General features: G+C 33.5%; 1 protein-coding gene across 4 annotated transcripts in view; it reads right to left on the bottom strand.

Annotated features, from left to right (window-relative positions):
* Positions 1–4,997: 4,997 nt before the first annotated feature.
* Positions 4,998–17,594, bottom strand: part of WASF1 (WASP family member 1) — a 72,239-nt gene continuing 59,642 nt past the window's right edge. For 2 of the 4 annotated variants that reach the window (XM_081530626.1, XM_081530628.1), the window contains exons 4-9: positions 13,145–13,298; positions 11,975–12,092; positions 10,348–10,520; positions 8,562–8,741; positions 6,812–7,440; positions 4,998–5,861 (exon numbers count right to left, since the gene is read on the bottom strand). In XM_081530626.1, coding sequence (XP_081386752.1) covers positions 5,704–5,861; positions 6,812–7,440; positions 8,562–8,741; positions 10,348–10,520; positions 11,975–12,092; positions 13,145–13,298 — 1,412 coding nt within the window. In that variant the 3' untranslated portion in view covers positions 4,998–5,703. The remainder of the gene's footprint in view (positions 5,862–6,811; positions 7,441–8,561; positions 8,742–10,347; positions 10,521–11,974; positions 12,093–13,144; positions 13,299–17,594) is intronic. The other 2 variants (XM_081530627.1, XM_081530629.1) reach the window with 1 other exon arrangement.

Here is a 17,594-nt window from a genome sequence, read left to right as displayed (position 1 = left end):
CCCCAATTATTACCTGTCATAGACTGTACCTGCCTGACTGGTCTCTTGACTTACAAGTGTACTTCTAACTCATATACCACTTTGCAGTTGCCAATTATCTTTTCAAAATGCTACTCTAATGTCAGTCAGTTCAGTCACTCAGTCGCGTTCGACTCTTTGAAACCTCACGGACTGCAGCACGCCAGGCTTCCCTGTGCATCTGATGTCACTTCCTCAATTTTACTGCCCACCAAATGCAATGCAAGCTCCATAATATGGTTCCTAAGACCTCATAGTTTGCTCTTGCTAACCTCTCTAATTTATTTCTATTTATTCCACTCCTTCAGGTCTTGCACCAAGCATTTCCAGACAAGCATGCACCCATTTCCTTTGCCTGGGAGACTGTCCATTCTCACCAACATTCACCTGCCTAGGCCACTTCAAACTGTAAATATCATTTCCTTCTGAAGGCCTTTTCTGACTTCCCAGACTAGGTTTGGTCTTTGTGCTATGAGCTTCCCTAACATAACATTCATTGTTCTTTGTTAATTCAACTTTATGCTCAGAAAGTAGGGCTCTGTCTATTCATTGTTGTTCCCCAATACCCAGCAGAGTAACTTCAGGCATCAAAAATTTTTGTTGAATAAACAGAAATATAATAAATGTAAAAAGAAAAAGAAAAACAAACCATCTAACCATTAATAATAGATGTACTCCTTTATCTGGTTTGGTCTAGATTGAAAGTTGCCATAGATTTTGTTTTATTTTAGCTTCCTTGGTGGCTCAGATGGTAAAGAACCTGCCTGCAATGTAGAAGACACGGGTTTGATCCCTGGGTCTGGAAGATCTCCTGGAGGATAGCATGGCAATCCACTCCAGTATTCTTGCCTAGAGAATCCCATGGACAGAGGAGCCTCATGGGCTACAGTCCACAGGGTTACAAAGAGTCAGACATGACTGAGTGACTAAGACACACACACAGATTTTTTTTTTAAGTTAAAAGTGTAACATTCATGGCTTTCATAGGTAAGAATGAACTAGACAGTTTCAACTAATACTGGAAGCTGTTACAACAGAAGACAGATTGTGATTTGATGACTCCTGTGTCTTTTATATTGTTTCCAGGCCAGAAAGGTGTAATTTTATTACTCTGGGAGACATCAATAGCCTTTATCAAAAGAGTAGTATTAAAACAGCTAGCCTAAAGGCAGGACAGATAAATTACAAATTTTTCAAGAAGTCTTTGAGTATTTCACACTTACACAAGAAACGTATTTACACAGACTATAACATATTCAAAATCATTATTACTAAACAAATTTATTACAGGAAAAAGCATCCCAAGAAAAATGACTTCAATACATGCTCAGTAGGGTTTAAATTTTTTTTCCTAAAGAAAAAGAGTCAGGGCAGCTGGCCTTACAATAATGAGAAAAAGGTATTGATAACTAGTCTCCAAAAAAAAAAAAAAGTGTCTGAAATGTTCATTCAAGGCTGGTATTCATTCTTTATTCAGAGCCTGGTTGTCAGGCTTGAAAAGCAACAGCTTACTGATGCATTCTACAGCCAAGTCATGGAGAACATAAATAAATTTGTTCTTCGTACAGCAATGAATAAAGGGAGGAAAAGACTTATTCTTTGTATTACAAGCGTTCTATGCCTTCTGTTTGGCTTTAGTAACACAACTTCTGTTAATTACAGTCATATGACACACTTTAGAAATATAGTAATTTGATATTTCATTTTCATTAGTTCAATGTTGCAAAGCCATCTTTCAATTCTGATATTGCATGATTAACATCTTGCATAGTTTTATCTGCATTTTTTAAAGCAGGTAACACAGTGATCATGAATTCCAAAAGGAATTTACTGAACTATTTAGGAGCATTAAGTAATTTACCCTTGTTTCAGTTTAGAGAGGTAGTTAAAAAAAATCTGGGGTCAAGATAAAGGCAGTAGAGTGAAAAACAAACTAAAAAAAAAAAACCCAGCAGCAGTATGTTTACTAAACTCAAAGTCAAAGTCAAAGCTACATTTTGAAAGTCATTCATGAGAATTCCCATTAAATGAAAACACTTGACCAATTTTGCTCTCTGCCTTAACAAATTACTTCAGGAATATTAATAACTTTCACCTTTTGGCCAAAAGAGTTGATTCTATGCTTTCCATTTCTTAAATTACACACATACACACACACAGTTTTTATGAAGCTAGGACTAGTTCTATGTCAATTCTGTTACTGAGATTAGTGGGGGAAACATTTTTATGTAGGCATACTATCTAAGAAGATATGATTTTAACAGCCTTAGTGGACAGAACAAAAAAGGAGATATTTCTGGACCCATTTATAAGAAGAGATACTGTGAGATGCCTTTTAAGACAAAGCCCCTGCTGTCTTGTGAGTAACCTATTTGGCAAGCTCGAATAGTTGATAACTGTGATGCAAAATGGCTTAAGAATCACTTGAAGACAGCCTATAAGAGAATTAAGAGAAATTGAAAAGGAATATGAACTGTAGTTATTGTCATCGAGAGTTCGTGAAAATAGAGATGTGGGACTGCTGTTGAAGAAAGGGTAGGGCTTTTTAAAAGTGGAAATAAAGGGTAGAGTTTCAAACTTTACAGAATGGAACTGAAATGAACATTTTTCCTATCTTTGCTATGAGCCCATGGACTGTAGCTTACCAGGCTCCTCTGTCCATGGGATTTCCCAAGTAAGAATACTGGAGTGGGTTGCCATTTCTTTCTCTAGGGAATCTTCCCAACCCAAGGATGGAACCCAGATCAACTGCATCTCCTATTTGGCAGGTGGATTCTTTACCACTGAGGCACACATATTTATAACATGAAAGTGCTTCAGAAGTCATCTCATCTGCCCAAACAGATTATATATTATGAAAAGTAGTAGTTACAGCTTATAGATCAGCAGCTTACATATAAATATCCCTTACTTAGAGTTATAGACATACTTCCTTTCTTTCCACAATGACTGAATTTCATTCAAAATTCCACTGCTGCTAAGAATTTTCTTCCTCTTCTTCTGTTCCATCATTATTGGGAAGGGGAAGGAACAGTGTTACAAAAAAAAGCCAGAGGGATTGACAGTTTCAGAGAGGTAGAGTATATGCAGAATATAAAGATCAAATAAATTAAGGACTAAAGAGTGTTTATTGGATTTGGTAATACGGAGGTAAATGGATGACTTCAACCATAACAAGTAAAGCCACTTATTTCTCCATGATATATAATTCATTTTTCTTCTAACTCTATGGTTATGCATGACCTTGTAGAATAGTAACATAATTCAGCAAGAAAAAAAATAAGGTCATTACCCAGTAACTTTGATTCTTCTTAGGGTATTAAAATTAACTACTCAATGATTTGCTCCAAAAGTCTCTAGTCTGAAAGGTTATTTTGATTTTAAAATAAATACTACATGTATGGCCTCTTCAGTCTGTGGGTACTTTATGATCTTCTAGGAATGTTCTGAAAAACAAAAAAAAAATTATCATAAACTATTTATGACACATACTGCCAGGCTTTACAACAAACCTACTTCTATTATTAAGTATGGGATTGACATGTCACACTGCTATATTTAAAACAGATAACCAAAAAGGACCTATTGTATAGCACAGAGAATGCTGCTTAATATTCTGTAATAACCTAAATGGGAAAAGAATTTGAAAAAGAATAGGTAACATGTGTTTGTATAACTGAATCACTTTGCTGTACACTTGGAACTAACATAACATTGCTGATCAACTATTCTTCAATATAAACTTAAAAAAAAAGAAAAAAAACCTTCAACCATTTCCTTTTATATCACCCTTAACTGCACCAACACCAATATCATTCCTTTTTCAGTAACCTGGCCACAACTGAGCTTTACAAAAACTATTACTAGCTACTACTTTTTTGACCATAAGCACATCTGTAAAGACAAACTTTAAACTGTAGCATATTTTCTTGAGTTAAATTCAACACTATATAGGTTTGTAAGGTTGGAAAGAAACCTCAAATGGCTATCTAATCTTTTATTCTAGGTCCAGGCAAATCTACCCAACAAAGCAAAGCAAATCTTTTTTTTATTAAAGCTATCAGGAATTGTTTTTTATTTCCTTACTGTACTGCTACAGGAGGACTTAGTTCATCTTTCCTCTTCTACAAGGATTAGAGATCATTAGTTAACTGCCTAGATAACCCTCAAGTTACCAAGTTACCAATGACCTCATGTATCAGCTACCTATTGCCACAATGCTATGTGAAATAATCCACTTCAAAAATTAGGTGTAAGACAATTAACATTTATTTTTACTCATGAAATTATTTTTACTCATGAACAGTTCTGGGCTGGGCTAATTTTAGCTAGGCTTGCTCATCTGTCTACAGTCAGTCAGCAGGTGAGCTTGCAACTGGCTGGTCTAAGTTGGCCTCATTGGGGATAGCTCTCTGCAAGAGGTTTCTGAACTTCTAGTAGGCCAGGCTGAACTTACTTTAACCACATTTGGCCAAAACAAGCTTCAGGGACACTCAGGTTCAAAGGGGGTGAGAACAGAACCCATTTCTTAATGGGAGAAACCGGGTAAGAGGGACCCCTCTACTGATGCGATAGAGGCAAGGATAAAGATTCCAGTCATTTTCACAGTCAAATTACCAAAACGTCATTTAGTCTTTTCTTCATACTAAATAATCTGATATGGATGCTGTTTTTCCTCCATCCCTGAATCTGGATTGTGTAAATATTAACAACTAATTTTATCATTGCAAAGTGTAATTTCAAGAATGCTGTTGAACTGAAGTCAAGATGTGCTAAAATTAAAGAGCAAGTTGAGAGTTTAATTTATGAGCATAAGGAGCTGAAAAATATTGATTTTTTGACTTTAGGAAAAATGACATAAAAGCTACCTTAAGGAAATTATACAGCATAAGTAGCTTTTAAATTTTTCATTGACTATTTAGAGCTTATATTATTTGATAAACTATCAGAAAGTTTTATTCAAAGAGGAAACACCCATGAACCTTTAAAATGAACCATTTATTAAATCAGACTGTTATTCTTAACAGTTATGTAAGTTACATGGTTTATGTCAGTGTATCTCACATGGAAATTTTTTAAACTCTTATCAGCAAGCAAAATTGTATCACACAATATATAAGTAGGAAGGGGATACTGCTAAACATTCAAATAAGGCAAGTATTTTAAAACAATAAAACAATAATTAAAAAAATTCAAGCATTCCTTTAAGAGAATTCAATACTACAAGCTAAATGTACTTTCTGAGTGTATTCATATAATCAAGGCAGTGTCTCTTCTTTTAAAACACTAGGAAATGGGATAAGGCTCATTAATAGATACAGCTGCCCGCAAGATTTTTAATCTCAGTTGCTTTCTTTAAATTAAAATTCACAAAGTGCACAATTAAGATATATCAAAAAACTGAATCTGCTACTCTAACAACAGCTGTCCATGCTTAATACTTAGTGGTTTATTTGACCAAATGATGTCTTTTCAGGGAAAAATAAAAAAGATAAGCCACTGTAAAACATTTAGTTTGAAATGTATGCTAATATTTTTCTTAAAAATCAAAAATTATGGAGGAAAAGGGTTATTTACCTTAAGGAAAAGAAAGCAAAACACTGGAATGACCAAACATTTTCAAAGAACAAGCACCACAAAGGACATTTGCATTCAGTTTTGTAATATTTATCAATGCATTTTTTCTTACTCCAACCAATCTACTTCATCAAATTCTGAATCATCTTCTGAATCACTATATTCCACAGCAATACGACGGGACAGGATGGTGGCAACATCATTTTCAATGCGTTCATGTTTAGCTTCCTGTTCACGCTGCTCTTCGACTTTTCGTAGCTGAATACCTGATAGAGTAAATCCAAACATTCACTGTAAACCAAAACACTAGATATTATTATTATTAATTATAATAATAATTATGATATATTAGATATTATTATTACTAGATATTATATTATTAGACATTACTAATATAATCAAATCAAGTACACATAAGAAATACTAACAGGAAAGTAAAAAGCAAGATCTACTAAAAACAATTTGAAGGAATCATATTTAGAGAGACATTAATTCTTTTATTATGTTATTATCTGTGATAGTATTTGATGAAACTTACCACATATCCCAGAGAATGTCTATAGTTTATTCAGCCATAACAGTCTATTGTGTTTGCCTACTCACCATCACCTAAAGTTAACCAGGTGATACATTTTTTTTGTTTGTTACCTCTACGGTCAAATAATTAAACATTGTTGAGCATATTTTCTGTGGCTTTATTCTCCCCAGTACTTGAGAGAAAGGCACTATTATTCATTCTATACTGTTAGTGCCTGGCATATGGTATGACATGTCGTTCCTTTGTTACTAAGGTAGGAACCTGAATCCTTTCAAGGTACTAGTAAAGCAAGTGTCACTCATACACCAAATGGACAGCCTTAACACTGAAGAAAATACCATTTTTAAAGTAGTTAATATACATGTGAAGTATAACACAAAGAAGTTTAACTAAATTTTCCCTAACATTTAAGTCTGATATTTTAAATTTCCCATTCATTACATAAACATTTTAAGAATCCCTACTAAGTATGAAGATAAAATGATTAATGTGATAAATTTTCTTGAAAATTACTTAAAACATAAACTGACCATAGCTCTACTTTCTAAAGGATATTTGTGCAAAAAAACATGATCATCTAAAGTTTTACAAATGAAGAAAATTATTACTGTCTCAAATATTCAGAAAGGTTCTTAATGCTACTATTGCAATGCTTTTAAAGGCTCTTGAGAAAATTACCTTTTCGTATTGCTTCCAGAAGTACACTTCTGGCGTCACTGATTACTGGTAGGGTTGATGGATGACGCTTTGGCTCAGAAGCAGGTGTAACTTGTGATGGAGGAGATGGAGGCATTAATGGAACATGGGGACCTGGGGCAGTAGATGGAGTTGGATGTAGCCCAGAGGGAGGATGAGCAAGAGCTGCAACTGTGACAGGTGATGACGGTCGGATGCCAGGTGGAGGCAAAGGAGGCGGTGGTGGGGGTGGAGGCAGCCCCTGCACTTCTCCTTGTGGGAGTGGATGAACTGGTACAGTCTCGCATACTGGGGCAGCTCTAGCTACTGGTGGAGAGGGCTGTACTAGAGGAGGTGCAATTGGAGGAGGAGCTGGGTGAAGAACTCCAGGGGCAATCTGAAGAGGAGCTGGAGGTGGTGGTACTGCTGGAGCTTGCAAAGCAGTGGTTGGAGGTGGAGGTGGGGGTGGTACTGGTGGGGGAGGAGTTGAAGTCATCGAAGCTCTTAATGAAGAAGTTGACAAGGCAGATGGAAGAGGTGGTGGAGGAGGTGGGGGGGTAGGGCTCACAAACACAGGTGTCCTGCCTGTAGCTGGTGACTGAGGACGATTTTCTATCAAACCTGTAGCAGAACTGAAATGAAAAAGAGATCCTAGCAAGTTATTTGAAGAGAAAAGACTAACCACACAAAATATAAATGGCTACCAGTAATTATATCAAGGTAGATGCATTAACATGTTCCTATAAAAATTAAAAATTCTTCATCAATATTTAGAATAAAATGAAAACCAAAAGTATACTAATAAGAAAATTAATACATGGTGCTGTGATTTCTAATATTCTAAATGGACTCATCTACTCACACAACTTTCATATCTATGAGCATTTTATACTTGCTTTGATAAACAAAATGCTCAATTTTATACTGTAATGAGTCTTCATAATGGCTCAATATTTATCATACTACAATATTTGTAGCAATACCTGTGGCCAAAACAATACTGTATGCATATTGAAGCTATTAAGACTCATCATATGTCATTTCAGTTAAATCAATGACAACTAATTACAAACCACAAAAGAAACTGATGTCCCTCTTCCTTCCTAAGGATGGAAAATCAAATGAGTCAGTGATAAAAGCTTGTTTTTTTTTTTTAACTGAAAATTTTAAAGCTGATTTCTAATTCTCTACTAAAAATTGTAATGTGGATAACACTGGACAAAATTAAACTTCAAAAAGCTTTACTAAAAGATTATTATGAGCAACTGCTTATTCTCTCTCAAATTCTTAAGAGTTATTTCTCCAACATCAAATTAACATTTATAATTATATCTTTGGTTCCCATTTCTTTGTCCTTAACCACATACCAAAAATTCTTAATTTTTATTAATATATTGCGTATCATGTGCTTGATAAACAAAGCCATAACAAAACAAAACACACTTTATCTTTCAATGATCATTAGCTACATTTCCCCAAGAGAATGTGTGAGCTCTCATCAGAGACTGGTAAATTACATCCCATGGGCCAAATCTTAACTAATTCCTGTTTTTGTAAATAAAACTTTGTTGAAACACAAACATATTCATTTGTTTATGTATAGCCCATGGCTGCTTCCATTCATCAATGTCAGAGTCGAGCAGTTGTGACAGAAGCCATATTTCCTAAGGCCAAAAATATTTATTACAAGGGCCTTAAAGAAAAAGGCTACCAATACCTGTGATAAACACATCATGTGCTTGTTCTGACATACCTGATACAGGTGGGTATGGGTTTCGCATCTCCTGCTCCATGCATTGGTGGAGGTGGAGGAGGTTCATGTGGTCTGACTAAGACCCTTTCCTCAGCTCTAGTCAGGAGCTCACTCATCTGACTAAATGGCAAGGCAGAAAGTGAGTAAGATCCATCCATATGATCCACATATGTCTGAGGTCTAGAAAAAAATAATAAATTAATGTATCTTTCTTGAATTATTGTTGAAGTAAAGTGTTATACATGAGATATCTAAGGTTTATCCATTGAATGCCAATATTTTAACTACTTTTAGGAAACTTCTTTCAGAAATTTATCCTGCTTTTAAAACACAGATTGCTGCTCATAATGCAACGTTTCTTTGTTGATTCAAGTTATTATGATGACCTTCAGTTATTTTATTACTTTACAATATAATACTAACAGCTCACAAAGGTGAAAAGTGTTACATTCATAATCTGATAAACATGACAATAGTTAACTTTTAGGCAAATTGTGTTCAAAGCTATCTGCCTCTATTTAGTTTTTTTTCTTTATAATAAGACGCTAATGACAAAAACCTAGAATATGAAAATTTTATACACCAGAATATCCTGTTGTTCTTTTAAACCTAAATGACTTCCAAATGTCTTGTGCCCAAGAGAGATAGGTCTCAATGATACTAGTAGCACAGAGATCCCTAACTACATTGTTTTTGTCTTTTTCATGTTTTCAAAGGTGTTAAGAGTACTCAGAAAATAGCATGTGACTCAGAACATAACATGTGACTTAAAACAGATTTAAGCAAAATTTTAGATACTGTGAGCATGTGAAGATTTATAAATGTTTACTGACTATAGTGCACACTGCGGACAAAGTTGGATTTAAAAGATGTATATAAAGTTAGTTAGAAATGATTATATTTACACTATTGGGTCAGCAATATCTCAATTACTTAACAGTGATTAGAAACAGATGTTTGTCTATCAACTGTTAATTAAAAAACCCAATTCTTTCAGCCTCTTTCTTTCAGTACTGTATATAGACAGTATCATGTATATTACTCCTAAAATAGAACAAGATAATTTACATTCATGACCCAATCATTTACAGGTATTATTCAAAAGAAAGTCTCAAGTGCTTTTCCATTGAAAAAAATCAATAACTATAAGATATACAATATAACTAAAATCAACTGTACACAAATTTCTTCACAGAGAGATACTAGTATAATGTTTGTTAGGGTTGCATGTTAGTTAGATAGGGCCTCTGGCTATTGAGAAAGAAGAAGGACCTATTGTATATTTCTGCAAAAGGGGATGAGTGATTTTGTTTGAAAGTCCTGATATATCTGAGGTAGAAAATTTGGCACAGAAAGGAAATCAGGGGAAAGAAAAAGAACAAAATATAACCCCTTCTCAACTCCTATTTTATATATAGTGAATCAATAATACATCAGCAAAATCCAGACCTCCATTACTCTGTTATGAAATTTTAACAGATTCAGCCTGAACTACTGAGAAGGACCTGAGACTTTATATGAAAGTTAAAACAAAGCTGAAGATCATCTGCTTCAACCACTTCTTTCTACAGATAACAAAACTGAAATTCAGGTATGAAAATGACCTGCCCAAGATCAGACTTCAGTAGGCTCACAGTGGTTAGGGTTTCAGAATCATCTCAATACTTATAGAACAGGGTCTATCAATTCAACAGTTCAGGACCTAAGACTTAGATATATAGATACTAGAAATAAAGCTAGTGTTTTATCATTAATTTTGTTAAAAAACAAACAAAAGAAAAGAAACCTTGTTTCAAAATGAGAGGCTGGGCCATTAGCAACTTCAATATGCTTATGTAAGAGATTAGCATCATCTTCAGCCAGCTCTGGACCTTGGGCCAGCTTCTGCCATTCTCTCCGCCTGTCATGAGGTGCTCTTGGCACTTTTTCTGGTTCATGAGGACGATCTAGATTTTTCTGCTATAACAGATGTATTGAAACAAAGCCAAATGCTGAAGTTCTATGTTTTTAAAAAGAGGTTAAAACAATCAAAATAGAATTCTAACATCAATATTGAAAAAGCAACTCATCATAGTATAGTAAAAATAACAACAGAGACAGTTCATTTGTACATTCAGAGTTAAATCTTAGGAGTTTGCTTGTAATCCCATTTTCTAATGCTTTTTTAACCTCTACTTGGAATTGATGTATCAGATAAAAACAGTATATCTGAGGAATAAAACTTGAGGTCAGAAAGTCCTTTCAGATGAAAAAAGATTCATCAACTCTGCTCCCTCATCTATTAGTTTTTGGTATAATGAGTGAAATTTCTACCATTAATTTTTCCAGCCCAAACTGGAAATTAGTTCTAAGGTTATGTGATCTGAGAAGTGACTAATTAGCTAGCCAATACATTAGAAAAAAAAAATCCAATTACCCAATTAAACCATAATAACCGTGTCACTTAACAGAAAATAGGGTATTTGAAAAATAAAATAAAAAGTGACTCAAACTGTGGGAGAAAAAGTATAGAAATGAAAGCTACAAAAAAATCAAATGCCAAAGGGGTCAAGCAGGTAACATATATGAATGGTAAGAGTTAGATATAAGATGAGGCCTGCAGTGAACTAGATGGGCATGGCCATCTAAGGAATTTCAGTGCAAAAATTTAAAATCCACTGTGTTTGTCAAACAAAACTGCTTGCAAGCGTAGCCTGGGCTACCAGTCACCAGTTTGCAAATTCTGACTAGAACACTGGTACACTGTCTAGTGCAGAAAATAATAACATGCAGGCATTATGGGGTAGTGCAGGGAAAGCAGAAGTAGCTACAGGAGAAACAGAGGGATGATAAAGACAAACTTTGCCACCTTCATAATTCTGCCTAAATCCAACTTTGCTTCTTTCTTTTATATTTCTAGTTATCATTAATATGGAATAAAACAGATCCAAGTGAATTTCATCAGAAAACAGAAAATGACAATACAGCAGACAGATATCAGGAATTTAGTGAAAATGTTATAACCTTTTCAGGGCATTTAGGATATGCTCTGTGTAAGATAATATTAACTAATCTACTTTACCAGTATCTGTACAATGTTCCTTTGTTCTTTTTTCAGTAGAATGCCTTTCTCTTCCCTGGTCCACTTAATTCTTATTTGTTCTTTAAGATTCATCACAAGCTTTGTTGAAGTGTTTATCAGGCCCATCCTGTCTAAAGCTGGTGCTATTTTGTGTTACTCAAACTCTCCATGCATACCTCTGTTAGGGCACTCATCACACCATATTTGCACCCCACTGGACTGTGATCTTTCTGTGTGATTACTATTTGGACCAAATAAAACTGTCAAAGTACAGAATTAATAAAGTCCCACATATGCAACAAAACACAAATACATGAAAACTAACTTCAATTTTCTGAATTTCTTGTAATACCTTCTGCTTCCTCTTTTCCTTCCTCTTATCCTCTGTATCCTGTAACATTTTTTCTTTCCAAAGATCAAAGAAATATGAAGGATTGGTATAAAACTTCAAACCTTCTTTACCATCATCTCTGAAATATAAAATATTAATGAAAATATACATTAGTAAGACTTAGAGAGGCAATCAGAATAGAAATTATTTTACTAAAATTGTTTCTTCTTACATTAACAAAATATAGTATGTGTAAAAATACTGGCAAAGTAAATCAGAATGTGCACCAATAGAGCATTTCTCACAAATCAGGCAGGAAACTAAGGAAAATGGAAAACCACAAGTTTTGCAGAGTTTGTGTTAATAATTTAAAGTACAACTGGACAATTTTCATCCCTAACTTCTACTGAATACAAAGTTTTCTGTAAGTCCTGTGGGAAATTTCAATAATTACAAATGATTCTGCCAAAGATAAAAGCCTGAAAGGATAACAGAATAGAGAAACTATATAAGGTTTCTGCAAATACTCTTACTTATCATCTTATCAAACAGAAAAAAAAAGTCACCAAATAGTCATTCTAATAGTAGTAGTTATATCCAATGACTTATATACTGACATAGTTTCAAATAACTATCCAAGTACCATTTCATTTAGGATATGCGTTGTGCCTCTTAAATTCCCCATTTAACAATTTATGTGAAAGACTCAAAGAAAGGCTGAATAACTCTAGATTTTTTTAAATGGCCAAAAAAAAAATTAAAAACAGATAATACATATTCATTACACAGAAATATCATGCATATAGATCAAGAGTAGACAAGAACAAGAAAAAAATGATATTTATTTTATTAATGTGGTGAGATTTCGAACTCTTGTTTTCCATCAAATTAGAAATTAAATTAAAAAGACAATAACAACTCCTTGTCCCTTTAGAGTAATATTTGCCATTGGCTTTTCTTAAAAATATTTGTCAAAACAACTCCTTTGATTTGTATGCCAGAATCCTGGGAACTCACCTAGTGAAGAAAGCAAAGGTTTTCTAAAGGTGTTGGCTACGGAGGGGTCTCTGCATTGGTCAGGAATCCAGTGAAATAAAAAAAGTGTTTGGGGATTCAGCATTTAAAGTTAGACCTCTTTGAACTTGAAGTCTGAGATAAGTAATCAGTCTTCTTATTTATTAGCCTACTGACCTGTAAGGAGTGAGTATATTGAGAGGTGGAGGCTGTTCACAAACATCATATGTCTCTTGTAATGGAATAGGCAAAGTCTTGCGGTCAAAAAGCTGCTGATCTTGAATTGTAGAACTTCGGAAGGCTTTTCTCATTGTTATATCTTGCAAAGATACTAAAACAAAAATTCAACATGTATCGTTTTATTTTACTAACATGATTTAACCTAAGGACAAATTCATACACTGTATTTGTTTAAAAGTCAAAAGGCTGTGACTGTAGTGGCTTATGAATCAGGAACCATATTTTTTAAATAAATGATCTTATCATTACATCACAAATCATTTTGTGCTTTATTCTCCCAATTAGATGGGCTTTAATGCAATCTCTGATTTCTAAGGCTCAGAAAGCTCTAATGACACCTGAAGCACATTTTACATTTTCCATCAAAACATCTTTTTCTTTTCTCTACTTAACATACTAGCCTCCATCAACCTACATTTTCCTCTTTTTTTCTATAATCTTTTTTCCATCTCCCTTTATTACTTTTATTTAGCTTATACCAATAACACTGAAGGAATTACTTTGCTATTGGTGGCATTCTGGACTAAACATAGTATTGCCCTCTATGCTATAGAGAGTATAAATATTATAACATGGACTATAAAGTTAAAACAAATCTACTGTAAAGAAAATGAAATTTTCAAGTACTGGGCAATCTGTATTATTGCCTGTTTCACTTTTCTTTTATCTTGTACTATAAAGATCTCCAATTAACTACAAGTTCTTAAAGACTGAAGCTGTCTTATACATTAATACCTCTAGTAAGTTACACAATTTATTACTTACAGTACCTCTAATAAGTAAGTAATACATATGAGGATTTAAAATAACTTCATTTACTCATCTTCTTTTGGATTGTGCAGCATGTTTAAATAAAAATGTGCCAAAATACTAGATTCTTAACTCTTAGAGTGATTTTTTTGATATTAAAAAATTAGGTGACTTTATATTGAAATATATATATTTGCATATGGTTTTTAGTATGATAAATGCTTTATGCCTTAAAAAGGTCAGTACTAATAATCATAACGAGTCCTAAGTTATTTTTCTCCCTAAAATAGTATCTCTTTCATCCTCACAAATAAAATTCACTCAGCACAAATGTTTGGATCTATGAAGTAAGTGAAGCAATAAGGCTGGCTGTGCAATAGCCACAGTATAACTGCATCCCCAGCAATTCCACTGCTACCTGACTTCTAACACACTTAAAAATAACAAAATAAAATTCAGAAAAGGAAAAAAATTTTTTTCCGCTTTCACTAAAGAGTAGTATGAGAGATATTTAATGAGTACAAACAACAGTGGTAGATGTTTTCACTAATTTTTACTTAACCTTTATAATAATTTAACAAGATAGGAATTATTATGCCATTTGTAAACATATAAAAATAGGAAATAGTACATAACTGGCCCAAGATAAATTGGTTAATAAACAGTAGAGTTAGAACAGAAAACGCAAATCTGTCTGCCTTTGAGGCTGATCACTTTGCCACAATACCGTATACTGTTCCTCTGGCTCATGTCAGAAGTGGCCTCTGTTTTCTGCAATCAAAATGAACCAATTCTTGCCACTATCCTATCCCACTTATTAACCATTAAATATAAAACCTAGTGTTTAATCTCCCAAAACTTTCTTAGTAAAGAATATAAAGAACATGGAAAGTAATAAGCATTTTTCATTCTTCAGTTCCTCTTAATTCTCATCTGTCTCATTTGTTAACAGACCAACGTGACAAAGCCCCTTGCAGCTGCCAACAATGACATATTACTTAGTGTTATATAACACAGCAAGTCAGCAAAATGTTTGTAAACATATTGAACTAAATATAATTGTAGAGATCTTCGTTTAAAACTGTTTTTTACCCATTCTAAATTATTATGATAGTTCTGTTACTATTTAATGGTAATTAAAAAACCCAAAATACTGATGTTACATTCTGTAATTTATTATTCTACTCACAATGTTATTTTATTTGAACTTTAATGGAGTTAAAAAATCTAGGTTAAATAACTTTGAAAATTTCTCTATCCAACATCCCCAAGACAATTTCAAATTAAGTAGTTCAACTTTAAGATTCTGAATTCTTCCCCAATGCTCCATACAATTTTAAAGGAAACTAAATAATTCTGATAGTTGTTGGCACATTAAGAATTTTTTTAAACACTTAAAACTATCTTAAGTTATTTACTAGTATCTATATTTTCATTTTCAATTTTAATTGGAATGCTAAAATAATCTTAAAGTTTAACAGTACTTTGAAACTTAATGTTAATTTTTATTTCTGTTACATAAAAGAGCTGCTTGTGTATATTTTAGATGAAAAGCACTTGTAACTTACATATTTAAATTATTTAAAAAAGAAATTTTGAATACAAATTATATATTTGAAAGTATGGCCATAAAATCTTTTTTATATTTGAAAGTATGGCCATAAAATCTTTTTTAAATATTAGCAGTGATTTTTATTTCAAGAATTTCATGATGTGTAAATTGATATAAACAAACAAGTTTCAAAGGATACCACCAAGCAAAAAATCACCACAGAATGAGAGAAAATCTTTCTAAATCATAAGATTTAGGACTTGGATCCAGAATATATATGTATGGAATTTGCATAACTCAACAATAAAAGGAAAAATAATCCAAATTAAAAATAGGAGAAGGATCTGAACAGATAGTTTTCCAAAGAAGATACACAAATGGCCAGTAAATCATTTAAACCCTGTTTTTTTAAAAAGTCAGATCACTATTTTTTTATTAAATTTTTTTTTTTACATTTATACATCACTGTGAATTACATTTGACTGTAGTTTTATTAAAGGAAGAAGCACATGCTAACTATCTATTGACAATTCTGTCATAAGACTTCTGAAAGAAAGTGAAATCGCTCAGTTGTGTCCAACTCTGCGACCCCTGTAGCCTACCAGGCTTCTCCATCCATGGGATTTTTCAGGCAAGAGTACTGGAGTGGGTTGCCATTTCCTTCTCCAGGGGATCTTTCCAACCCAGGGCTCGAACCTGGGTCTCCCGCATTGCACGCAGACACTTTACCGTCTAAGCCACCGGGGAAGTTGTAAGACTTCTGGTACAATGAAAAGTCCAGATCCAGCCCTTTGCACAAACAGAATCATTTTTGTTTTAGTTGTTTTTAACTGAACTAGCTACAGTTGTTAACATTTAAAAACAAGAGATATGAGATAGACATCTAGACATCCCAGACAAAAGAAAGATCTGGAATGACTAGACAGACTTTTCCTCCTTTCATGTCACCCACATGCCAACAATCCACTCCCTGTTTGTACAGTCTCTTAAAATTGTGCACTTGGTCCACTTGACTCAGAGTAACTAGGATGAAAACCCTGGTTTTAATCCTATCCACCACTTTCTTGCTGGGTGACCTGTCTCTAAATAGCTTATAAGCCATGAAAAGATGCTCAACATCATTAGTCATCAGGGAGATGCCAATATATTCTACAAAATGAACCAGTATTGAAAACATTATGCTAAGAAATGAAAGAAGCCAGTAACAAAAAATCATATGCTATATGATTCCATTTCTATGAAATGTCTAGAATAGGCAAATCCAAAGAGACAGAAAGTAGACAGTGATTGCTAGAGGCCAGGGAGAAGGGGAGATGATAAGTAACTCCACTAGATACAGGGTTTCTTTTTGGGGTGAGGAGAATGTTCTAAAACCAACTGTGGTGATAGTCACGTAACAGTTAAAATACTAAATACCACTGAGTCATACACTTTACCTTTACAAGAGTTAATTGTAGGGTATATGAAATATACCTCAATAAACTTGTTTTTTTTTTAAACTACTGTCATGGTTTTTTCTCATATCCAGACCTATGAGTTTATATCTTTGCATGCAGAGGAAACTTGGCATAGGAAGTATTCACCTCTCCTTATTTAGGCATTAAATTATGTCAGAAATTGTTGATTCAATCACTAAAACATCATTATATTTTATATATTTGCTATATAAAAGGTAGCAAAACTACCTTTTGATTTTTCAAGTTATATCCTTTAATATTTTTATTGCTCAAGTTTAGAGATAAGTAACTTGAAATTATAATAAAAATGCTATTCCACAAAAAATATTTTGAACAGAGTATTATGAGATTCACATTAAATAATTCTCTAGGGTAGATAAGCAAAAATTATGTTCTTAATAATTTCATTTCTCTTGGTAGAAAAACAAACAAATAAAAAAAAGCTGTTTGAGAAACAACAGCATTCGATGTATTCTATCAATGCATGAAATGTTTTACCACTAAAGTTTTTACCATTATTTTAGCCTATAATGTGGTTTTTTTAAACCTGGTATCTCTAGCTTAATATCTCAGTATAGAACATTTTTGTCCTGTATATTGGCAATTTGGGGTTTTGGTATTTTTGGAG

The sequence above is a fragment of the Giraffa tippelskirchi genome, chromosome 9 (genome assembly GCF_054371585.1).
Source record: "Giraffa tippelskirchi isolate mGirTip1 chromosome 9, T2T-mGirTip1v1.2.pri, whole genome shotgun sequence".
NCBI lineage: Eukaryota > Metazoa > Chordata > Mammalia > Artiodactyla > Giraffidae > Giraffa > Giraffa tippelskirchi.
The sequence above is the reverse complement of the archived record's forward strand: the minus strand, read 5'-3'. Positions and strand labels throughout refer to the sequence as shown.